Here is a 25,127-nt window from a genome sequence, read left to right as displayed (position 1 = left end):
AAGGGAAGGGAAGGGAAGGGAAGGGAAGGGAAGGGAAGGGAAGGGAAGGGAAGGGGAAGTTCTGCTCTACCTAGGAACTGCACCTGGGGTACGGTCCTGTGACCTGCTGACCTGCATTGCCCCTTCCTCTCCGCTGCCTGGGTGCTTCTGCAGGGCTTACCAAGGCAGGCTGAGGCACTGCAGCATGAAGTGACCTGAGTCTGCAACAAAGGAAGGACCCTTCACTTGCCACCCTTCTGGGCTAACCTGGAGAGATGCTCACTTTTCCCAAGCCTTGTTTTGGCTGATTTCATTGCCACCACATCTCTCCGTGCTGCAGAGATACAGAGGGCCTCACCTACATATCCTCCCCAAGCTGACTTCTGCTTTCCCACAGGTAAATATCTCAGGTTGGCCTGATGGGACCCAAGCAGAAACTCTGGGGGATGCAGGAGCTACCTGAGCACCATTCTAGCAAGTTGCAAGGAGAGAAAGAGGCTTCAATGGTGTGACGCAGCTCTTTGTAGCAGGAGTCATGCAGTTTAAAATAAAATATTTTCTGGGCATCCCACTGGAAACGAAGCCACTCAACCAGTGCTGAGAGGCACAGTCTGCCCGCTGGTAAGCCTGGGAGCTCTGCACATGGGTGATGGGCAGCACTCGTCCTTACCCATTCCCACTGCCACCACACCTTGGAAATTACCATCCACTTTCACCTCTGCTTCCCTGCCTGACATTCTGCTCTTTCCATGGGACAGGTTGCCTGTAGCATCCCTAGCTCAAGAAGTCCTGGAGCCAGAGAAGCGGTGATCACATGCAGCAGGAGAAGAGAGAGGGGGAGAGCTTCTCACCCGCTACCACCTCCTCCACAGGACTGTCACTGTTGCCACATCACATCAAGCACCATGATGGTGTGGGTGACCGGTCAGTGTGCTAGGATCAGAGGTGTGGGAGGAGAAGTGTTACTATCCTTGCCCATGGACTCCATCATTAGGGGAGGAAAAAGATGGAGCACAAATGGAGCTGAACAATGGCAGGCTGAGGAGGACTCAAATGCAGCTCCTCTGACTTCCCAAATCCTCTTCCCCAAATGCTCTTGAATCCTCAGGACTCACTGTTGCTCCCCCAAGATCCCTTCCAGATGTGCAGCTCCCCTTCAGATGATGGCATGACTAATGACGGCAACTTGATCCGTGCTGGGGGCTTGGACATTGCAAATGAGGTTCCTCAGCCAGGTGGTTTGGGGGCAAGGCCAGGATGCACCCAGAGCTGAGGATCACTGGTGGGATTCAGGCTTTCTTTGACCAAGAGGGGAGCAGGCGGCAGTACATGGAGTCTGCCTAAGCAGCAACAGTCAGTGGCGTAAGAAAGTTGTGCAGACAAAGACCAACTCTCGACACAATGCATGTCACCAATGAAATCTTCATGAATGGCACGTTAACATGCACTCAGTGCTAGCATGAGGCGACACAACGTCACTGGTGAAGAGAGGAGGAGAGGGGGGTGCATCACTGAGCAACATACCCGCCAGCTGCAGGGCTGGAAATGAACAAAAATGAGCACAAGTGCCATGGTACAGGTGTCAGCCGCAGAGTCCCATACTGCCTGCTTCGCCTGCCACCCACCAGATGCGCCAAGCAATGCTGTTGCAGGGCTGGAGTAGCACTCCTGCTGCCCAGCTCCTTCCAGAAAGACTTGCCTTCACCCTCCGCTTGGCCATCCAAAAGGGTTTGAAATCTGCTAGCAAGTACGGGGCCATATATTAAATCTAAGTCTTTGTTCCTCTGCTTGGACATTACCAGACATTTCATGTAACTCTTGGAATATTTACAAACCGGTAGAAGAAATACAATTTTTTTTTTCCATTTCGTTCGCTTCTTTTTATAACACTAAATGTTAAATCTCCATTGACCAAACACAATTACACTGACAAGCTCAAGGAACTGGTGTCCTGTTCCGAACCCCCCTCTCCAGTCCCAAGGCAGACAAGAGGCAGTGGGAGGCAAGAGCACAGCTATCTGCAGGGGATGGGGAGGCAGGAACATGAATGCGGGGGAAGAGAGCTCCAGAGGAAAGGGCCTGAGATATGGCCAAAGGGCAAGAAAGGGAGAGCAGCTGACCTTGTGTTTCTCATATTCATCTGAGCTCTTGTCTTGGCAGATGCTCTGAGTAATTCCTGCTAGAGTTCAGGGGGAATGGGGTGTCTGCAGCACCCATGCAGCACGCCTGGGGTAGGTCTGCTATAAGCCTGCCTCACAGCCATGCAACCAAGATGTGGATCTGTGCACATCCTGCAGGAAAGACCTGAAACCAGCATCGAGGTTGTGGCTGTTCCCTCCAGTGAAGAAGCAGATGGCTTCAGAAATTGGGTGTCCTGCTTTTAGTAACATATTTCTCTTTAAACCAAAAGCCTCTGTGCTTTCTTCAAAAAAATAATAATCCCCTCAAAACTCTTCAAAACACCCAAAACCATGAGGATGCAGGACACGAGCACCACCCCAACAGGGCTCTGACCTGTGCAGGACAAGATACAGGACAGACCTTACAGTGACCAACAGGCTGCCATGGAAGAGAACCCTCAACCTAAACAAGGACTTAACCCAGCCCTGAGGAGCAGCCTGGTGACAGCAGATCCAGGGGGAGCCAGACATGCTGGCCATGTGGAGTTTTCCCAGCCTCAGATTTGGGAGCAGCATCAGCCCTCAGCTGCAGGGTCACCCTGCAGAGGACAAGGAGCCTTTGTTGCAGCAGGAAATCCGGAGCTGTGACCAATGTGCTGAGTGACACAGATCTCCTGAAAGGCAGACACAGTGACGTGTCAAATACAAATACTCTAAGGGATATGGGACATGATGGCACCAAGGCCTAGGGATTGAGCATAATGTACCACCACTCAAGCCCACAGTAGGCCTACAGCAAGTCTGCCACCATCCAGCCCTCAGCCTTTCTCATTTCCTCACTCACTCTGGCTGCCTGCTGAACTGCCTGCTGGCTGCTGCCCCAACAGCTGAGCCTGGCAGCCAGGAGGAAGGCACCAGGCCTCGGGATGTGCAAGCTGATGGGCACCATGTTGCTATGCCCACTCATAGGCAAAGAGGGAAAAGCCAGCTGGCAGGTGCTTAGAGGCCTGGCAGTGCCAAGCACCTGCATGGCATTTCCAGGGGATTTGTCTGGAAGAACCAGCCCTCTCCAGCAGGCCCAGCACCCTCCAGATGGGAAAATGGAAGAGTGTGGCCTACTTCTTCACTGTACTTGAAGCCCCTTCTGGCTAAGCCCAGAATTTTGGACCTGATATTTGTTTCTATTCTTACATTCACAGGTCCTGGACATTTGAGCCAATTTGTTTCACATGCATAAGCTGCAAAGCGAGCTTCATCCTGGCAGCGGTGTAAAATACACATGTACACATACCTACACGTGCAACCTTATGTGGCACATTTCTTTGTATAAGAGGAAGGCAGTAAGACAACAACAAAAGGGGGCACTGGCTCTATTTAGGAATGACCACACCGTGGAGTTCAACTGAGGCATCGTTCCTGTGCACACTGCACCCACAGGAATGCTGCTCAGCAGTGGCCAAGGCCTCGGCCCACACACCCCTCCAGCCCTGCCTCCCCTCCACTCCATGTGCTGTGGTGCTGCAAGTCGGTCTTGGTTTCTTCTTCTTGTTGGGACTGATCTCCACGTGTGCACACCCACACGAGCTGCTCTGCTGGTACTTGAAGGCTGAGAGCCAGACGGGTGTGGGTGGGAGGGAAAAAAGGGTGACAAAAGGATGCAGAATGACTCCTGCTGTCAAGGTGGCCAGGAACTACAGAGAGGGGCCACCATGGGGCCTGAGCTGCTGCCACTCCTCTCTCCTCAGCCCTCTTCTCTGCAAGATCCATCTCTCAGCATGTGGTCTCACACTGACAAGGCAGGACATTATCTACAGCGGGATGGGCGTATGTACACATGGACTGTTCCTTCAGCATGCTTAGAGAGAGCAGGAGAAAGAGAGAAAGAGAAGACAGAGCGCAAGGGCCACGCACACACGCAGGCACACACTGGAGAAAGACACTTGGCCAAATTGAGGGGGAGAGGGAGAGAATCAAAAAAGCAAATAAAAGTGCAGGCTGGGTTGGAGGGACATAGCTTTCCTTCAGGCCAGAGTGGGATGTTGCGTGAGGCAGGGTGCAGGACAGAAGGTGTTTAGCAAAGTGCACAGGAGCATGGGATGACATGAAGAGAGGAAGGGGTTCTTCATAGGACACCAGTGTGCAGAGAGCTTTGATAACTTGCTCTGTTCGGTATTTTTCTTTTTTTTTTTTTCTTTTTTTCCCAAAAGTATGAAGTGCCCGAGCATCGGCTCACAAAAATGACCAAGGGCATCCAAAAAGTTAAGTGGCTATAGACACTGAAGCAAAGACCTCTTTCTGCGAAAGAAAGAAAGAGGAGGGAGGGAGGAAGGCAGGTGAGGAGTATGGAAAACAGCAAGGAGGAGAGAAAAGAAAAGGGATCTTCGATTTGATTCGCTCAGCGGGTGTCATTGGTGCGGCTGCAGTGCAGCATCCTCTGGCTCCATGGGCCCTGCGGGCGCCCCATTTGCCCCTCGCCTTGTGAGGTCGGTGCTGTGACGGCCGGCGGTCGGAAATCAGGTAAGTGGTGCTGAGTGGTCCTGCTGTGATTTTTCCTCTCCCCCCTCTTTGCTCCTGAACAGGCAGAAGTTGCTGTGATAGAAACGGTCCTCTCGCTTCTTCTCTCTCCCCCTCTTTTTTCTCTCTCCCCTCTCTTCGCTCTGTCTCCTGTATAATGCATTTTGTTTTGTGTGTTGTCGTTGTTGTTGTTGTTGTCGTGTTGTTTTTTTTAATTATTATTATTATTATTATTTTTAATTTTGATTTGTATTAACACTTGCTGAGTAGGCAGAGCAGGGACGCTGCCAACAGCCACAGTGGGACGGCCAAGCTCACGGAGCCATTGTCTACTCTCCCCGTGCCGGGTCCTGCAGGGTGCGAGAAGGGAAGAAAAAAGAGGACAACGTCACACATGTCTTGGGGACACAGGGCTCCAGCAGGGCACAACTCCGACACTCCCTCCCTGTGTGACACCCAGCCAGCAGGAATGGGGCTTGGAGTGAGCGGAAGGCCTCAATCCAAGGCCACCAGCACCACCTGAACCTTCACAGCATGGCATCCCCTGCTCTGTCCCTGCTCTCGATGGCCCTTGGGTGTCATTGTGCATGCTGGCAAGTGCTGGTGTTCAAGGCCAGACTGCATGGAGCCCTGGGCAGCCTGATCCAGTAGGAGATGTCTCTGCCCATAGCAGGGGGCTGGAACTGGATGGGCATTAAGATCCCTTTCAGTCCAATTATGATTCTATGATTCTAACATTATTCTGTGATTCTTTGGCAGCAAGACACCAGCTCTGCAGGGGCCGATGCATCATACTGGCCCAGTCAATCAAGCCCCCATCCCAAGGACTTCCCCATCATCATTCCTTATTCAGGGTGGAGGAGAGCATGGCGCCTAAGGGGCAAAACCAGGATTTTTGGCAAGGATGGAAAATGAATCTTTGTGTATGCACATGGGTCTGCCAGAGGGGGCAGGGAAGAGAGCTCTGCTGCAGCAACAAATAACACAGGCTCACTCCAGGAATATTAAGTGCGAACGCTCCTGACATCTTCTCATCCATCCTCTCCTTGATGGGTTTCCTTTTCTGGATGACTATAAAGGCAGCGATGCTGCTTTAAATTCACCCTGCAATGACAAGCCTCAGCAGCCTCTTCTTTATAGTGAAGCAGCGCTGTGTGCATGGCTGTGGTTTCATAAAGGCATGCTCGTCATTATTTGTATGTGTGTATATATATGTGTGTGTACACGTGTGCAGTGTTTTACACAATAAGAAGATGCTGATGTGTGGAGGTGGAGATGAGTCTATGTTAGGACTGATCCTGCTGTGGAGGAAGATATCCTTACTGGCAAGAAGAGCTATTTCCAATGGAGGGGTGCAATTAAAAAAAAAAAAAAAAAAGGCAAAAAAATGTAAATTAAAGAGCCCCCTGCTCAGAAGAGCCCCACGCAGGCCAAATGCAATTGCTCCATCTCAAGCTGTGGTCTCATGAAGAGCCCCTCTCTGCTGCAGGAGCACAGGTCGCTGCTGAGGTCTGTCTGGTGACAACCAGGCAGCCCCTCCACAAAGGACGTCACCTGAGACCATAAATTCTGTGGCACTTGCAATTGTTGCATTTCTTTCTAAGGTAGCCTTTCATATCCTAGATCAGCAGTGCCCCAATTCTATTCTTCCATCATTAGGTACGTATGTGCTGAATTATGTGGAAAATTTGTATTCCATCTATGGCTTCTTTTTTCAGGTATTTCCTGTTCATTTTGCAGCTTGTCACACAAAATCTACAACATTGTTTCCTCCCTTGTTTAGATTATAGGATCTTATTTCCCCCCTGAACTCAGGAATGAGCTCGGCTGCTGCACTTACCTGACCCTGTGTGTCAGAGACTGCATCTTTCATGGTCAAGTAACCTGGGAGGAATGACTTCCTGGGACTGTTTGTACCACATTTTGGCAGTGAATGAGTCACAAAACGTGACCCACCAAATAACCAATAACTCACCAGGCAAGGCATGTTGTCCACAAACTGCCTTTCGCCATCGCATTTTCGCCACATGGCTAAAATACTGTTTTTCTATCTGAAATACCATTTGTAACACACACATAAGCGGCCACCAGCCCCCTCCTCACCACTTTTCTATAGGGCGCATATAGGATCAGAGTGTACCTATGGAGGCACCTAGCAGGGCAGAGGCAGAGATAATGTTTGACCTCGCCTGAGTACTGCTGCATGGTTCTGGGAATTGTGTGTGTTGGTATGGTATGTTAGGGTAGGGTAAGGTAGGGTAGGGTAGGGTATAGTGTGATATAAGACACAATCTTCCAGAGTACGTAGGTATAAGGGAAGACACACGAGGCGTAGTGTGACGATGCTCTCAGCAGCTTCTGCTCCCTGAGCTTCACTGAGTGAGCTTGTGGGCATCTGATGAGCCGGCTCTAGCATAACCATACAACAAAACCTCCCGATCTCTGTTAACCGAGGCCCGGGCACGAATTGCCGCAAGCCGGGACTCAGCGCGGTCTCCGTCGCCCCCTGGTGCCCCTTGCACGTCCGAGCACCCCGGGCCCAGCGCTGGGCATCGGGCAAGCCCGCCCCCAGGGTAAAGGGGCTACGGGGGAACTACGGTGCCTTCCTGCCACGTCCCGGTAACCCTGAGCCGAGCTCCGGGAGGCTGCCTGCCAGCCCAGCTCCTGGGCTGATTAGCTCCTCGCGATCGGGCAGCCCCTCTATGGTCACGGCCATGCAATAACATTCAAGGAGGTTCCTTCCATTGTAGCCAGGGAAATCGAGCTTGTGAGGATGATGAGTTAATACACTTATCCGGCAGTGTTTCATAAGCATACCCCTAAGGGACCCCAGCACCCAAATGACCAGCCGCATCAACCAGATCAGGAAGAAACAGAGGGCAAAACCACCATGTCTCCCTTCTGTGCTGCAGACAGTGAGGTGTGCAGCTGGGCAGACTGCTGCCATGGGATAACTGCATCCAGCCTCAGCCATCTGCGTCACACCAAGGCACAGAACCACAGTACGGCTTGGCTTGGAAGGGACATTGAAGCCCACCCAGTTCCAAGCCCCTGCTGTAGGCAGGGCTGCCACCCACCAGCTCAGGCTGCCCAGGGTCCCATCCAACCTGGCCTCGAACACTTCCAGGGATGGGGGCACTTCTAGGCTCCTTGAAGATCTCTGCATCCATGGCCTCCCTCAGTTTGTACGGAGTGCAGTAGCAGCCGGCTGCCAGCAGCAATATTATGGCCCGGCATTACACTGGGTGTCACCTTTTACCATGACTTCAGGACGCTGGCAATAAAGAGAAAGGCTGGTGTGCTGCCCGCTGCTGACTGCTGCATTAAAGGTCACTCCTCTCTCTGCGGCCTCCCCTGCACACCGCAGGGCGGCCAGGACAAGCAAAGGGCTTGCGGTGGGAAGGACTGTCTGGGGGGGGGTGCTCGTATCGCTGTATGAAACGGATAAATTTGGGGTCTGGCCGCGCGAAGAGGGGAGGAACGCAGAGAGGAGGACGGCATCGGTTCAGAGGCGTAGGAAAAGCCACTGTAGGGCCGGGGCGGAGGCAGGCGAATGGCTGCGCCCCGAGCAATGCGCGCTTCTTCCCACCAGGTGGCAGCCGAAGGAAAAGACAAAGGGAAAAAATGATAGCGCAACCACGAAGAAAACACTATCTCAGGGCTCACCCGAGCCACGGAAAAGCCCCCTTGCCCCGGGCTGGCAGCCCAGCCCAGCCCCCGGGGGCTGGAGGAGGGATGCTGCACTGCCAGGGGCTCTGCGGTGGATGCTGCTGTCTGTGTCGGATGGGATAGGCTGGTGCTAGGAGGGGAGCTGGGCGTTCGAGGGCACCCGGCCCCTTGCAGAGCTGGCCAGACTGCCTGATTAGCTTGCCAGAGGCCACACTCCCTTTCTTCCGGCCCAGATGGCATACAGACCCTAAGTCAGCTCCATCCCATCCACTGGCTATGATCATCCTTCCCTGCTACGTGCTATCTGCAATGGAATAGCACTGGTTTGCATTAATTACCTTCCTCACATAATGCCCACTTCTGTACCCTTACTGCCTCTTGCAAGGCCGACAGCACCCTCTGGCATCACAGTACAAGGAGATGTATACAGCTGCAGCCACAGAGGAGGACCTGACACATAACCCTTGCTGAACAGACAGAGCAGCCCAGACCTGCAAGCAAAGCCACGAGCCTCCCTGGCTGCACAGAAGCATGCCTCCATGGGCTGTAAAGTAGCATCATCACCATCACCAGAAATCCAGTCTATGACATTTGGATTTCCCAACACAGGCTTTAAAAAGGGATTTCTGAGATGCAAGCAGGGAACAGACACATTCTCAGTCCACAGAGAGGGGGACAAAATCACCCAGCTGTCTCAATGTTTCACACTCACATTCACCAGTCTGGAATTTCCCACTGTCTCCCAGGTCCCATCACCTGAACAAACCAAAATAGAAACAGCAAGAGACAGCTGGTGCCCAGTTTTTATGTTATTTACATTAGCAAGACTCCAGGGCTTGGTTAAGTTCATACTGCTCATAGAGGAGAACCCACAGAGTAGTTCCAAAGGGCGTCAGAGAGCCACAGGATTTTTCCTGGCTTTGATGACTGTACACCTGGGATCTTCTCAAAGAATGTGAGATAAAATGCTGTGCAAGATGACAGTCAGACTCCCTGAGTTTCTAACTGAAGGTGAGGCCAAGAGAAGGCATGGGACAGGCTAGAAGGACTTCTCTGTGATGGGAAAGAAGGAATGATGGTAAAGCAAGTGAACCATGAGCTATTTTTCAAATTTCTCTCCATCCTGAGAGGCTCTGGTGCTGCTGATAGATTAACTCTACTTATAGCAAAGGCTGGAGACTGGCTTTTTGCACAAATAAGAGGACCAAAAATGAGGGAGGAAGGAAAAATGCTCTAAGGGAGAAGGTAAAGGGAAAGTGGATAGGCACCATCGTGGCACCAGGAGGGGACATAGGTTTTTACACTTGCCAGCTCCTCTGCAGGAACTCATTTTTCTACTCTGTTGACTCTCTTGCCAGGGCTTCAGAAGATGAAATCTTTATTATCATGAAGGCTTAAGAGGGAGGAATACTGTTAATTCCATTTCCAAGGTCATACTTTGAAAGTTATTAATTTCTTTCTTCCAAGGCTTTGCACTCTACTCTGAGGCTTTAGGGATTAGCAGCTTCTACTTACTAGGGTTCATTTGGGGCTTTCTTCTTCCTAGTTTCCTGCCTGTCCCCCTCTACTTTGAGAAGAAGACATGCTTATTCACTCCTTGCTCTTAATGTTGAAACTATTTTGCTCATTACCTGTTTTACCCCATTCTCTCTACCAGCTAATATCTGTGGGGTTCTGTTCCTGTAATTAAAATTTGACTCTAACTGCACTGGCAATAGACTCTCTCTTCTAGAGGCAGAAGTACCACTGTGTAAACGATAGAGGATGCCCTGCAGCGACTCTCCAATAAGATTAAGGAAATGTCTCTGGTGTCTATCAATCTTAGTGCACTGTTTAATGTATGTCAGAATTTGCTCATGGTTTTTTAAGCACTGAACAGTTCTTTCCCATGTTTTGGAGCTCATTCATGGTGCACTAAGTACTCATCTATCATACCTCATGTCATAGTGAAGATTCATTCTGTAGTGCAGCTCACCCATCCTTCTCTGAGGTCTGAAATTGTACTTCTCAGTGTCGTTCTGAGAAGGCTGTGGTTTTCAAGAGATGGCTGCTTACACCATTTATCCTAGAGCTGACTCACAGTAATGCTGGTCTGGAATGAACTGTTAGCCTGATCAGCGATGCTGGCGGTGGCTGGAAGACCACCTGTGTTTCAAGGTTACAAAGATCTTTCATTATCAGATCTATCCTGGATATATCAATCAGAAAGTTCTCACAGCTAAGAACTGCCATCCACCTTCTCTGTTCTCCTAGCAGTTGTAGGAGATTATTTAAAAAAAAAAAATACCTTGGCAAATTGCTGATATGAAATCAGTTACTTAAAACTCCCTTGTCTTTGAATGATTAATTGAGGATTTCCATCCTACAAGCAAAACATCTGAAAAATGTGTAGCATAGCCTTTTGGAGGGATCATCTAAACCTGTTCGGCTTTTTTTCCTAAAATAGGAAAATCTCTGCTCACATCTCAAGCTCTTGTGTAAGGCACAGCAGACCAGCAGCGATGATGGTTTGGCTTCTCATTAGGGAGCAAAGAGCATAGCTCCCCTTGACAAGAGCACACACAGACTTGCTAATGGGAAGCTCTGGAACCTCTTGAAAAATTAATATTTTCATCAGATTTATGTGTGTCTGTTTACTCACTTCATCCTTGCTACCATTTTCAGCAAGCTTTGCTGTGTACTTGGCATGGGAAAGATTGGAGTAGCTGTGAACGGAAATGAAGAGGGAGGGACACACTGAGGGGCACCTGGAAGGGAGACTGGAGCAGAAAGAGAACCAGGCTGGGCTGGAGAGTGACCAGTATGTGAGATATCCAGCTGTACCATTGTCTCTGCCCCTCCTAACCTTCTCCTCTAATGCCTGCAGTGTGGTGCCCCTGACCTGCCCTTGAGGTCTTCTGAAGGCTGTTCTCAGTGACCAGTGAACATGAGAACTCTCAAAGTCATGAGCGTTAAGGCAGGCCCATAGGCTGGGGTACACCTCTGAAGCATGGGATAGATCTAAGTAAATATTTCTTCATGCTATTTGTAGTTTGCATCAAAGTAAGGATGTGTGTACGTGTACAATCACAGAGTGTGACTCCTGGTCACTTCAACATCCTCACAGTGCAAGCAGGGCTGTAACGCATGGGTTATGCTGGAGAAGAAAGTGGGATGCACCACCAACATGAGGCATGCACCATGTGAGCTAGCTCAGGAGTATACCGGCCCACTCACAAGCATGCATTTCTGCAACACCTACCGTGGAGGCAGCCTGGCTGGGCTTCTCTGGAGCTGTGCTGGTCACAGCCCATCCTTCTCCATGGCCTGACCCCTTGCTCCTGCCCATGCATCCACATTGCAGAGAGACATGCAGGTGATGCTGGGGAAGGGCCAGTGCATTCCTCTTTTGCTTGCCTTGCTGCTAGGCTTCTCCCTTCTGCTGGGATGCTCTGCTGACAGACCTGCTTGCCCATGGCAGGGCAGGCCTGCCAGGAGAACTCTGCTTTTTCTCAAGTCCGATTTCTTTGGAATGGTTTCTTTTTTTCCCTGCACACCCACTCCCTCCCAAATCCCGCACCTCCCTTCTCCCGGTTGTTTTTGTTTTTAGAGAGAGCGCTTAGACAGCTGTATTAATCATGCAAGCCCAGCCATGTGTAATGTGCTTTATCAACAGCAGAGCAGACACTGAATGGCAACTGGTTCGCAAGTGGGCCCGGCGCAGTGCCTGAGCTGGGAAGATAAACCTGCCGCTTCCCAAACCGACTTACCGTCATGGGTTAGTGAATGGAGAGACTGTTCACTTGGGACTACAACCAGAGGGGAGGCCAATTTGTTAGGCAAATTCTCGAGAGGAAATGGAAGTGAGGGAGAGAGGAGGATGATGAGGGTGGGAGTTACTCTTTGGCCATATTCTCGTGGGGGCGGGAGGAATTTTTGCACGTGCTTAAGGATTATATCAAGACAGTATTGGCTGTTCTTCCTCCTTCTTGCTGCCCTCCACGCTTTGGTCCCAGTCAGCTTGGCCAGCAGCTCACCAAGAGGGAGACAGAGTGGGGATTTAGGTACGCTGTCTGTGCAGTGGATAGAAGTCGGTCTCATCATCCCTGCGGAGGAACGTCCAGCTGGTAGCTTCGGAAACTCATCTAATGTACAGATGGTATCAGGTTATGAGTGTCCTCCAGGCAGGGGACATCTGCCTCAGGAGGGTTATGGCCTGCCTGAGCTCTGCTCTGCAGGGTAATCTGTCCATGCTACAGCTCTGATGCTATCAGTGTCCCTGCTGGACAACTGATTTTCCACGACACTTTTCTTTTTTCTGTGGGTTTGTTTCTAATCTCTTCAGTGCAGTTGTGTGATTTCTCCCTCACTGGTTTCACCCAGCCTCCACTCTCCCTCCTGGCTGCTGAGCCCTGACCTCTGCTTTGCAGGGCTGTTCTGCATGCATGCAAAGCCATACCTGTGGCTAAACAGACCTTGAAATGCCTTCACTGTCCCAGTGTACTGCCCAGCCCTGAGGAATACCTTTCTGGGACTTGCAGTCTCTGTTCCTACCCTCTGCTTCCTCTTTTCCTCACTTGCTGGATTCTCCACAGCATTACTACCAGGGAGGGTTATGCAAATATATGCAATCCGGGGCTCATTCTGGAATAAATCAATCTAAATTAAAATTAATGAACAAAAAGTACAGCAACAGATCAAGCAATAAAGCTATTTCTCTCTCTCTCCCCTGTGTCTCTTTCTTCTTTACAAAAGCTGGTTTATTTTCTTTGCACTTTTTGGGAAGAAGAAGACTGTTGTTTTTTTGAACAATCTCAGCAGACAGAAACTGCCTGTTGCTCTCCAGAAAAACCCACCAAGCAATGTTAGTATTGGTAGTAAAAGAAATAATTCTTGGCATTTCTCTTTTCTCTGATTTTTTTTTTTCCAGCCACATTCCTGTGAGCCCTTTTGGAAGGCACTATCATCACCTTCAACTTTGATATTATTCACTTTTAACCACATGGTCAAAATAAGACACAATGCCACTGCTTGGCTGGTACCTATGAAATAGCAAAAAACAATTAGTACAGTGGCTTTCTGCTTTTGCCCTGTCTTGTCCTTCCCGTTCCCTTGGCATGAAGCCCCAGCAGGCTTGGCACCCACTACAGTGCTTGCAGACCTGGCAGGCATGGATGTTGACCTTTAGCAACGAGAGAAGCTTGGCTTGCATGATCCACCCTGCAGAGCTGTCCCCTTTTGCAAGGGAGAATGGGCTTTTGGGAAAATCTGCCTGGGTACCACCAGCAGGAAGCAAGGTGACCCCTCAGTTGTGCTGGCTATCCAGGGTCATGGGTGTTATCAGGTGCCAATTCTTTCTTATGCTTGGGCCCTACAACTGTCTGCTGGTTATTTCTATGTCAGGGTGATGATAGCACAAGATTGGCTATTTTGGCCTTTGTTTATGCTGTGTTTTTCCCAGCTCTACCAATAGTATGGTTCAGAGACTCTCAAGACTTGGGTTTTCAATGAGCATTTCTTGGAAATGAGAGAGCAAGTTCTGGCTTCAGTGAGGAAGACTTGAGACAGACGGGTTCTTTAACTAGCCACATCATACTAGGCGGACTGGTTTACGTGGACTCTTCGCATAGCACTGACTAGTTGGCAAACCCCCTGCAAATAATGTGTTAACCCTTTACAGTCTGTAATCTCTGATGCATTCCCCCATGCTTCACTCCTTACCTTTAAAATATTCAGATGTTTATCCTTTTGCCAAAACAAAGACACCCAGCTCACGTGAGAGCTGCCTGCTTAGCAGGACTGACAGGGCCAGGCACTGGAGGAAGCAAAAGGGGAGCAGCAATGGATGGAGGAGACTGCTGCAACAGCTGAACTCTCTTTTCTCCACAGCTAGGACTTCCGGGGGGGAGAAGAGGACTGAGAGGATATTACATAGATGCTCTCTGTTTCCACTCTGGTCATCAGACCCAAATGAACATCTCTTTTCTCCATTCTCCCATCTCCCACCCACCCGATGAAGGCATTAGTGACAGCACAAGCTACACGGGCTACAGCTAAATGGAGACTAGCTACAATCTACAGTCATACGGGGTCATTCTCCAATCAGCGCACATTTTGGCAGAAACACAAGACTGCTTATTCTCTGTTTCCCTCCACCCTCCACCAATTGCTAACACTATTGCTATAAATGTTTTGTCATTCTGTTGATGATCATAACTGAACTCACATCAGACCAGGCCCCAAGGAGTGGCCTGGATGCTTGCCTCTGGGCAATGCAGCATCACCCCACAGAGCTCCCAAGGTTCAAGCTAATCCTGCCAAGAAAGTTCCTGGTTATTCTGTGCTCAATCATCATCACGAATCTCCTGACAGGAAGAATCACGGGTTTTGAATCCTGTCAGTCTGGATAAGCCACAGTGAAGATGAGTCTCGGTGCTAATCACAGGGGAGTGAGTCTATGATGCAAAGGGCTGAGGGCGAGGGACAAAGGAGGATGGAGATGGAGCTAACACCATAACAGTGATAGACTCTTATGAGGTTCAGCAGATCCCACTTGCCCCGTCCTTGGCAAGTGTGATGAGGAATGAGAAAATTCTCCCTTCTCAGAAGAAAACCCCTTTTGAAAACAACATGAAGATGCACTAAGGTCCCATCACAAAGTGAAGTTACAATGAGGACAGGAGAGTGTGATTAGATAACACCACCCTGCAAGACTTTTGAGTGCATTTTGAGTGCCCTACTGCAAAATCAGGAAAGCTGGAAATTTTTCCAGGGACAAGTCAGTTGAGAACAGAATCAGCGGGGCTCTACCAGTTTTCTGGGACACAGCCTCATCAAATTCAAGTTCCATGTGTTTAGCTGAATGGGCTTCTTCTGAGTCTCTAGCCTGCCTGAAAGCAAGATGTTTCCACAGCAGCTACCTAATGATAGCGATGCTTGCAATGAGTACAGTGCTCTTCATCTCAAAACACCTTCCTTTTAAATTAATGCTCAAAGCCCTACAGGGCAGGGAAGTGTTACCGAGGCTTAAGAGAAATGGAAATTAAAGGAGAAAAGGGAGGAGGCTGTGATTTTGGTCACTGAGAAGAGGCTTGTTTGAGAGCTGAGGACAGCATCTCAGAACACAAACTCATCGGGAGAAAAAGGTCTAACAAGGCAATTCTACACCTAATGTTTCTTTGAAGGTGAACAGCAAAGTAAAAGCAAATGTTGAGGTAAGTACCAATATCTGTGCTGAATGCTCACATTACAGAAGCTGGTATGAGCTTTCAGAAACCAAATGAGTATTTAAATTCTACTTTCTCCCTCTGCAAAATCCTCTTAGCGTGTCCAGGGTGACTGGAGATATTCCAGCATTTGGCATCACAAACTCCTGAAGACTCCTCACAAAAGTGATGTCACACCAGGATGTCCTTCAAGATGGTCTCAGGGAACGGGGAGCAGCAAAAGGAAGAAATGACAACTTCAAAGGCAGAAGGGGGAAGTGTTTTCAAGGATAAACTAAAGCTCTGCAGGGTGGTGTTGGCAGCTTGATTAGGAGGGGCATTTGATACGGAAATCTGGTTGGAAATCACTTGCGGTTTTTGCTTTATCATTTACCTTAATGGACTACTAATTCAAACCCAGCAGTAAACAGAGCTGGCTATGAAGAGGATTAACAGTCCCTGTCTGTGGAATTTAAGGATATATAATAAAAATAATCATAAAAAGAAAGAGCCCTGGGTTTTCCATCAGACAAAAATATTTGTAATCGAAAATTCTGCTTAAAAAAGAAGACGCAAAATTGGAAAACTCCTCAAAACCTTACATCCCAAACAGCCTCAGCAACTTTAATTTCATATCCAAGCACACGTTTCATTTGCAATACATATGATAATAGTGTTTAATTGGATTTATTTTGCCACGCTACATTCCCAATGGCTTACTTTACTCCTTTCTTCAGCTCCTTGAATGTTATTTACAAATCACTCTCTGGGATTTCATTTTAATGGTAGCTTGATTTTTTTCCCTCCTTTTTTAGGTACTTTTCTTTAATTGTATTTGTGGATTTGCCTTTTAAATAGGCAATTGTGACTACATCCTGAGCCTGAATAAGTTGCCAAGAGCAGAGCTTGATTTGAAAACACAGAGTTGTTAAATGGAGCTGATGTAACACCCAGCATTTATTGTTCTTTCCATGGGAGTACCTGCAGGTGCTTTACTTGGGCAGGTGCCCTTTTACAGCACAACATGGGTTCATAATAACACTCTACCTCCAAGCTCTACATAGACGTTAACTGTTGAGGCCTCAGAGCATCCCATGAGCTGAGTATATCTCCATATGGCAGTGAAACAAAGATACTAAGGAGCTCTAGGCCAAAATGTTAACATGAATAAGGGGACCGGCTGCCTTATTGTTGATTTAGTTTCAAGCACCTGGAAACAGCCTGATTTCTGAAAGTGCTGAGTTTCTGTGCTTTTACATTACCTCAGGATCACATCCAAACCCCAAACCTCGTGTGCACTCTTGGGCCATGCTGCTTGTACCTGGGGGAGGCTTGGGCAGCATGCAACAAGGACAGGAAGAATACTCAGGCTCTCTTTTGCCTTCATACCTTCTCCCATTGCAATAAACTAGTCCATAACACTTTACTGCAGTATGTGCTTTTACCTTGCTCTTCTTCTCATGCTGTCTGCCACAAATGCAGTGCTACGGGGCAGATTTAGGGGTGCATGACAGAGGAATGAGAAAAAAAAGGTGTTTCATTGGGAATAGTTTGCACAACTAGAGTGAAAAAATCTTCTGGCAGCAATTTAATTTTTAGCTTCTCACTTATCCCCTCCGCAATCTCTGCAAAATTTTAGGTATCTTTATGCTTTTGATCTAAATCAGGATATGGGTGGAAAGAGAGATTAGCACCAGAATATATGAAGGAGTTGGTCTGTAGACAAACTGATCCCTGGTGTCCAGACCTGGATGAGGACATGGTGTCATGGATCAAAGCTTGGGAAAAGGTTTTTGCTTTTTAGCTGATTGGTTTCCTGAAATGGGAGAGGGGAAAGGGAAGGATGAGGGAGGCGAGCAGAAGAGAACGAATTGCATGTAGAAAGGGAGGAAAGCCCTTACTGTCCTGCACTGTTTTGCCCATCCCCAGCTCTTTGCATTTATCAGGATGATGGAGAATGACCCGGCTAGAGAGCTACTTTGACATAAAACATATACTGACCTGGAAAAGGGTTGGGGAGTGTGGGTAAAACTCGTTCTAAGGGGGGAAAAAAAACAATAAGCAACATGCAGGAGAAAAGCCACTTTTCACACCAAGCAAGAAGCAGATACAAACCTGATGGAGTTGTCCATCCCCAAATTAGATGAGCTAGAGTAGTTTTCATATATGGAGCATTTTGCTAGCAATACACCTAGTACACATGAACATCCCCTGCGACTGGGAGTCAGAGAGAAGTCATTTGAACTAAAAACTAAACAAATAATATCTACACAGCAAGAGGGATTAAGCACCTGCAGTAAGGTTAATTGGAATGAATGGGCCACATCTCCCCTTTGTCTTTCAAGACCACTCATGTCATCATGCTACAGCTCCTCTTGGCTACACCTCTGGCTGGAAGCTAGCCTTTGGTAGCAAGGTGAGTTGTAGAGGTCCTCCATGGGTAGTTACTGCCTCCACAGAACCTTCTCCACAACGAGTTTCTCGCCAGTGAGAGGTCCCCTGAGGATCTGAGCATGGAAGCTGTCACCCTGGTGAATCCTGAATGGCATCTGTTTCTTCTGGGCATTTGTCTTTCTACAGGAACAGAGATTTTGCAGATTCACCAATCTCTAGCAGCATGCAGAGCCTGCTGTCTTGGTTACAGGGTTTTTACAGTGTGTCCTTGTTCTACGTCACAGCAAGTCTCTGGTATACATCACTGCTGGCTTCACGCTTTGCTTCCTCCATGCCAGGATCTCAAAAGAATTGCACGCTCAGGATCTCAAAAGAATTATCACACTGAGGGAAATCGGCAGTCAGAGACCTCAGTCTGAGGCTAGGAGTAGTGTTAATTCCATTTTACAGGTAGAGCAGGCGATGCAGAGAGCAAGGAAGCAGTCTGCCCAAGGTCAAATGCTGATCTGTTGGCAGAGCCAGGAGCAGAACCATGAATATAAGCCCACCATACTCGACCGTACTCACTAGGTCTCTCTTCATCAACTACAGAGCTTGCTAGATGCCTTGTGCTGACTGAGACACGCTCCTACTGAAGGGCTGACTGGGAGGTAGACATTTAGCTGCAGAAATATGTCACTATGCATAAGTTAATAGGCCTGAGGCAATGAGTTGTCTCCTGGTGTACCTGAGAGGGTGTTGCTAAGATCACTGCTGATGTACATACAGCTTGGCAGGATACAGCAGTAGTCCACTGTTGCTCTCTGATCACCCCAGTCCCAGCTTTCTGGAAGCCAATACTCTCTATAAAGTATTCTTGGTGCAAGGAGCTGGCTTTTGACTCACTGCAGCCTGCGGGCACCTGTGACACCGCAGATCTCCCGCCTTCACGGCAGTAATGGGGCCATTGGAGTCCACAGCAGGGACAGGGGAGATTGTCTCTTGCGTAGAAAATACACAGCTAGCCTGGATCTCTGTGTTTATGTAGCACCAGGGGACTATTGTTCTGTGAAAGCAGGCTGTTGTGCTGACATGACTTCCTTGTTATTTAGTTTGGTTAAATAACTCAACTCCCCTTTACCTTCTTCCCGCACAGCAGGCTGCAGGCTGCACAGCATAAGCAGTTAAAGCAAAGCACTACGGCCTCATTATCACGCTGCTTTCTATTCAAGGACTCTCCCTCTGTTCCCCTCGCCTGCTGCGTGCCGCCTTTATTGCTCCACCCTGGCTCATTAGCAGTGTCTCAGCCTCGCTCCATCTGGCTGTCACCCTCACCACTTTCTTTCCTCTCCCGAGTCTCCCCGTTACTGACAGCCCCTGGGAAAACACGGGGGTTGCGCTCAGAGCCTCAGACTTTACTCCAAACCTTAGCAAACACCACCGCAAGCAGATGCTCAGGCACAAGGCAGAGCATTATGAGAACGGGTATGAGAGGGTGCCCACCAGCTAGCACTTGTGCCGACGTGCTAACAAGCAATGGCAGGTGAGAGGCAAGCGCCAGCTCTTCTGAGGAGCTTGCCTCTTGCTGGGATTCAAACTGCTGGACTGAACCGATAACTATACCCGAAGCACCTCCAGAAGCGGTGGTGGGATGCTGACTGCTGCCTGCATCTAATTGGCATGGGCCCCACCAGGTGCTGCTTCACCTCCGCTTTCCTCACTTGCTGAAGGGCACTGAGGATGCAGCAGGGCTCCTGCTGAGGTGGCAGTCTCCCATAATTGAGACAATTTAGCCAGCAGGACTGCATCGGGGTGTGCAGCAGAGCGCTGTTGTCTCCTGCTTTATCCGCAGGGATAAGCTGGCTCCGCAGGAGGCAGAAGTCAACTGGTCTGGAAGGACTTTCGTTGCTTTTTTCTGCCTTGCATGATTGCACCAGGTGCTGCAGCTGCTTCTGTGTGCCTGTGGATGTGTTTGCTCGCATATATCCACACACGTAAGCCTATGTATGTGTATACTTGTATGGCAGATGTGCATCTGAAATACAGTTTTATATATAATTTATATATATATGCACAAATTTATACTACTGTGCAGCATGGGCTAACATAGAAATAGTGGCTTTTACATATAAAGCTTTTCGTAGCACTCTGTTGGCGTAATGGAATGAGAAGGAAACAAGCTCCCTGTCTGCTCATGTACTTGGGGGAAAAACCTTTTCCTTTGGCTGTGGTGCTGCTTCTCACCTCCGCTGTTCTGTGAGGCAGCCTGGCTTGACCTCTGTCAGGTCACCCTCACGTTCAGGAATGCTACTGCCCATTTCCTTGGTCTCACAGCATTTTGTGCCAGAAGTTACCAGCCCTGTTCCCAGGCTCTGCAGAGCTGAACCCACCTCCACGCTCACTGATGCTGCACCACATTGTGCTGCCTCCCAGCTCCTTCTGTCCACAGATGTGGGCATGTGCCTCCCTCCTGCACGGGCTCTCATGCTCCTTGAACCTTTCCCTGAACTAACTCGGCTCCGTGCAACAAAAGAAAACATTTGGGAGCATTTAGAGGGGTGGGTGGTAAAGCTCCCTTATGTTTTCACAGGTTGAGCTGCCTTTGAGTGTGGCCCACAGGTACCAGAGTATAGGAAGTGACAAAAGCGTGGGCCATAGAGCAGGGGGAACAAGGAGCAGAGAGGAGGGGACGGCAGCAAGCTATCAGATCTGCTGTATCATCAGACAGTACCTGTGTGTGCTGTCTGCAAACATATTCCAGATTGCTGTCAGAGACATGACCCTGGGTAAGACAGACCTTTGGGCTGACCCAGTATGGCCAGTTGCGTGTTGCTATAAGCTCAGTCTCCAGGAGCGAGGGGTATAAATCTCTCCACCTACAGCAGGCATTCGTGCTGCTACATCCTTTATGGAAGATCACTAGCTATCTATTCATGCAGCTCCAGGGAGCTGCTTTTGTAATTTAATGCATCTTCTAACTATGGCATTGACATCTAAGGCACTTGGTCTCTCTGAGAGTTTTCCAGTGCAGGCTGAGACTTCCTGGAATGGAAGACACCCATTTTTCTCTGTTGCTGAACTGTTCTTTCACATCATTTTTCTAGCTCCCCATCTGCCCTCCACCTCAGACAAAGCTGCCAGTACCTCATTACTAACTTTCCACTTGTTTCTTCACTGCTGGCCACCGTTTTTTGCTGTTGTTGTGGGGTTGTTTTTTTTTTTTGCAGTGGGCAGCTGAGGAACCATCACTGCCTCTGCCTCCCAGGTGGGATGTTGCCCTACGCTGACCTTGATCTCTATTTTAAAAAAAATAAAATCCTGGATTCCGTGGAAGAAAGACACTCCGAGTATTTGAGTACCTACTGTACCTTGAAAAAACTTGGCATTGCTTTTCTTAATTTTTTTTCTGCTTGGGTCTGCAGCTGGGATTGTGCATTGCCCATTATTTTGGCTGTTTTGAGATCAGTACAGCATTTTTTTCAGCTGGGCTTGTAGGCTTTTGGAGATACTTCTTCATGAAGCTTGATTCCATTCACTCACCTCCTCCTGGACTTTTTCACCTTAGGAATACCAACGAGAGTCTGCCTGAATTTAATGTTTTTCTTTCTCCCTCTCTCTTCCACACTAACTAGAAGAACTGAGAGTTCCTGAAACAATATTACACAATTTTCACAATGGCCTTCTCTCTCCACAATGCTCAACGCTGAAGAAAATGGGAATTAACTAAGCAACAAAAACAAAAGTTAGAAACAGTCTGAGGAAAATCATCCAATCTTTCTCACCTCCCGCACCTCCATTCTTCTGGCTCTTGTGAAGTTGCTACTTCACAAGTTCTCAAGTGTTTCACAGTATAAATAGCGCTTGAATTTCTACTGTAAAAATGATGAACCAAATCCAACAACTTGATAGAAAGAAAGTTACCTCCACGCACATCAAAAGGAGGCTAAAATGGCACCCTCACTTTATTTCCTTGTTCAAGTCATCTTTAACAGTTGCCACCTTTCCCCTCGGTATAGGTAATGGCAACGTTGCAAGATTTCCCCACATTTCTTACAGGTTCTGCTGCTGAACTCATGACCATGGGTAAACCACTTCTTGACTCTATTTCTTAGTTTCCTACTGCAAAACGGTGATAATAACACTCACTGATTTTTGAGTAACTTGCGATGTTAAAATATTCATTGCTAGCAAATCCTTTGAGATCCTTTGAGGTGAAGCTCTCGAGTCGTGCAAAATGCTTTTCTAGCAAAACCAACCCCCATCTGAAATCACGTGTCCACACATACATTATTGAATTTCATCTTATATTTTGTTTCAGTGATGTATTCAGCTCATCTGTGTAACAGGAACCAATAGCGAGGGCCAAATTTAGAATTCAGCCACAAATAATGGATTCTAAACTTAGCATTATATTAATATCAGCAAGAACAAATCTCGAGTATTTGAAAACTGTGTTCCAGATTGCTGCGTGAGAATTTCATTTGAATCTCATGACAGTCACAAGACGAGGGTGAAAAGACTTTCAAAGTAGAAATTTGCTTTGTCTCCCTGGCCAAATGCAGCACGAAATCAAATAAATGTACTTTTATGATAAATCTACTCTTCAGGAGAAAAATTCCACAGAACGCACCCAAATTTTGCAAGAATTCAAACTGCAATGTAATAAATCCTGAGGCAGTAAACAAAGAATGCCAATGGATTTATATTTTTTTGCATTACATCTGCTAAAAAGCAAAAACAAACCAAAACACTTTTTGTTCTGATCCTTTGATTAATCTGACCACACACAGCAGAAACTACACTAGACTGCCTCTCACACTAAGACAGATTTGCATAGTTTATTTTTTTTCTGTTTAGAAGGTCATGCAGATCATGGCCTGAGTGTTTTAATTCAGTTTGAGATCAGCAGAAGAATACAACCCTATGTTGCTTCTGGGTCTCTGGTCCATTTGTGTGAGTGGGTCATTCTGCTGCAGTCTATTTCTGGTGGCAATAAAAATGTGCAGTGAAAGCTGAGCCCAAGTTTTGTGCCTGGAATACAGAACTGGGTTTTGAATACGCCACAGTGAATACACCCACGTGCGCATGGGTGGGAGGAGAGGAGCAGGGGCTTAATACAGGGCCAGGTCAGAACCAGCTGCAAAATTCAGAACCAGCAGGCAATTCTGTTCTGGAGTTTGGTGTGGCCCCAGCTTCCTTATTCTTAAGTTTACTACAAAAACTCAGTAATTGAAAGGTAGCAGAATGAGATCCCCGAAATTTGTTTCATATCTCACCTGCTGATTGTCTTTTCCCCCATGTTCCCCAAGGTATGCCCCTTTAAATCATTCTGTCTTATCCCACTTCCTTCCATCCCATTTTCTCCTGCTTTCAAACTCATTTCTCTTTTTCTTGACTCTCTCTTGTTCTCCTCAGGCTCAGTGGCTAGTTCTCTCCACCTCTCTGAATTACTTGTCATTTCTCAGCTGTCACAGACCCTCCGAGCCTTGGCCTTTTCTCTGCTTATTAAAAGGGCTTTCACTCTGAGGGAGTTTTCAGTTCCAGTCTTAAAACAAACACATTTTCATTATTTTAACAAAGTCTGACTTTGGCAAAGAAAGTCAATCAAAGGGCTTGACCTTAACCTTTTAATTTGGCTGCGTTCGTGTTTCACTCTGAGTACGGACATCTATGTGTCTAAAGCAGTCAGTTCCCAGCTAGAGGTCTGGCGGGGTTGGCAAGCGATGTGCTGTGGCCCAGCATCCCTGTGTGCTTACAACACAGCCTGGTTCTTTGTGAGAGTGACCTGGACCTCCCCTCACCCTCTTCTATACTTACTGTAAAGGTATAGGCTGGCATTTGTGACTCCCAGCTTGTTGGCAGCCACACAGGTGTAGTTCCCATAGTGCTCCTCAGTGACGTTGGCCACCACCAGCAGAGACTGGCTCCCCGTGCTCTTTATCTCCAGACCGTTGGCACTGTTTATCCTGAGAAGAGAGCAGAAGAGGTGTGCAGTGCGATGGCTGTTGTTTATTGGGGAGGGAAACCAATGCCCTTCAGACCAGCTGGCAGGTGAGGATGGAGGCAGGCAGAGAGGAGATGTGAGAAGAAAGAGGCCACAGAAGGCATTGATGGGAAGCAGGAGGAGGGAATGAAAGGAAAAAGGAGTGCAGCAGAGAGGAGTGCTGCTGGTAAAGCAGTGGAGAAGAAAGAAAAGCTGAGGGAAAGAGAAGAAGCCTTTATTCAGCACTGGCTTACACTGGGAAATGAACTCACTACAGCCAACTGAGGGCTAGTTCGTACTTGGAGCTAAGATTTTTAGTGAAACACACCAATTAATGTGTTTTAATATGAGCATTTACAAAAGCCAAGCCACTCCTGAGCCTGCAGGCATGGGTCAGCCTAAAAACTACAATAATAACACTACGTTCTAAATGCAGTGTAAATGCTCAGGTATAAGGAACAGATCCTTTTTCTCATTTTCTCCCCATGTGCAAACCCTGGTGGGTTCTGAGAGACAGGGGAATCTTATACCTTCCGTAGAAGGAGACAACTAGATTGGAGTTACCTGCTTGGAGACCAACACTATTTTTTTTATCTGTATCATGGGCTATTTAACACATGCACACTGGAAGGAAGAAAGCACTACTAATGTCTTAATTGTGAATTGCTCTATTACTGACTTAAAAGGCAGGGGCTCCATCCTCAGCACTCCTTTCAGCATCCCTGGTTTAGAGAAGGATTGCCTCCTCCAGTCCCAATCATGCCTAGGCTGATGGGACAGTCTTGACTTACATGGCTCAAAGAGAGTAATTTGCTCGAGGAGAACTGAGGCTGACAGCTGATTCTCTAAGGATGCCCTACTGAGTGGACTGAAATGGAGAGAAAGGAAAAGGAGAGCTAATGGTCTTACCTGGTGTCATCCCTGTACCACTCAAAATCAGGCGTGGGCACTGCTGATGCCTCGCAGCGGAGTAAGGCTTGTCGTCCCGTGGCCGCCTCATTGCTCTTGGACTCTGTGATGGTGGGAGGGTCTGCAGGAAAGAAACACTGGGTAACTCACAACTTTCAGACAGATGGAAAAAGTGGAACTGCTTCAGGAACTGGCTTCCTTATGCAAACCATGGGTGCTGGTGGAGGACTATAGCAGCTGTATGCTGGGGCACATCCAGCCCCTGCTCCTCTAAAGAATACCTGCCCTTTGAACTCCTCTAATAACTATACCAGCATTACTCCTTACGCGTGCTTCTCTTCAGTGGCACTGAATAAAGCTCTGTCATAATTACACAGGCACATGCAGGTAAAGTTG

At 48.1% G+C, this 25,127-nt stretch overlaps 1 protein-coding gene across 8 annotated transcripts in view; it reads right to left on the bottom strand.

Annotated features, from left to right (window-relative positions):
* The window catches only part of LSAMP (limbic system-associated membrane protein), a 958,106-nt gene continuing 934,364 nt past the window's right edge, over nt 1,386-25,127 (bottom strand). For 5 of the 8 annotated variants that reach the window (XM_021398268.1, XM_021398227.1, XM_021398289.1 and 2 more), the window contains 4 exons: nt 24,732-24,852; nt 23,657-23,805; nt 17,468-17,503; nt 1,386-4,963 (listed from right to left, as the gene is read on the bottom strand). In XM_021398268.1, the coding sequence (XP_021253943.1) occupies nt 4,866-4,963; nt 17,468-17,503; nt 23,657-23,805; nt 24,732-24,852 (404 nt within the window). In that variant the 3' untranslated portion in view covers nt 1,386-4,865. The other 3 variants (XM_021398247.1, XM_021398237.1, XM_021398279.1) reach the window with 3 other exon arrangements.

This window comes from Numida meleagris, chromosome 1, assembly GCF_002078875.1.
Source record: "Numida meleagris isolate 19003 breed g44 Domestic line chromosome 1, NumMel1.0, whole genome shotgun sequence".
Classification (NCBI taxonomy): domain Eukaryota; kingdom Metazoa; phylum Chordata; class Aves; order Galliformes; family Numididae; genus Numida; species Numida meleagris.
Note: the sequence above shows the minus strand (reverse complement) of the source record. Positions and strands in the feature narration are given on the sequence as shown.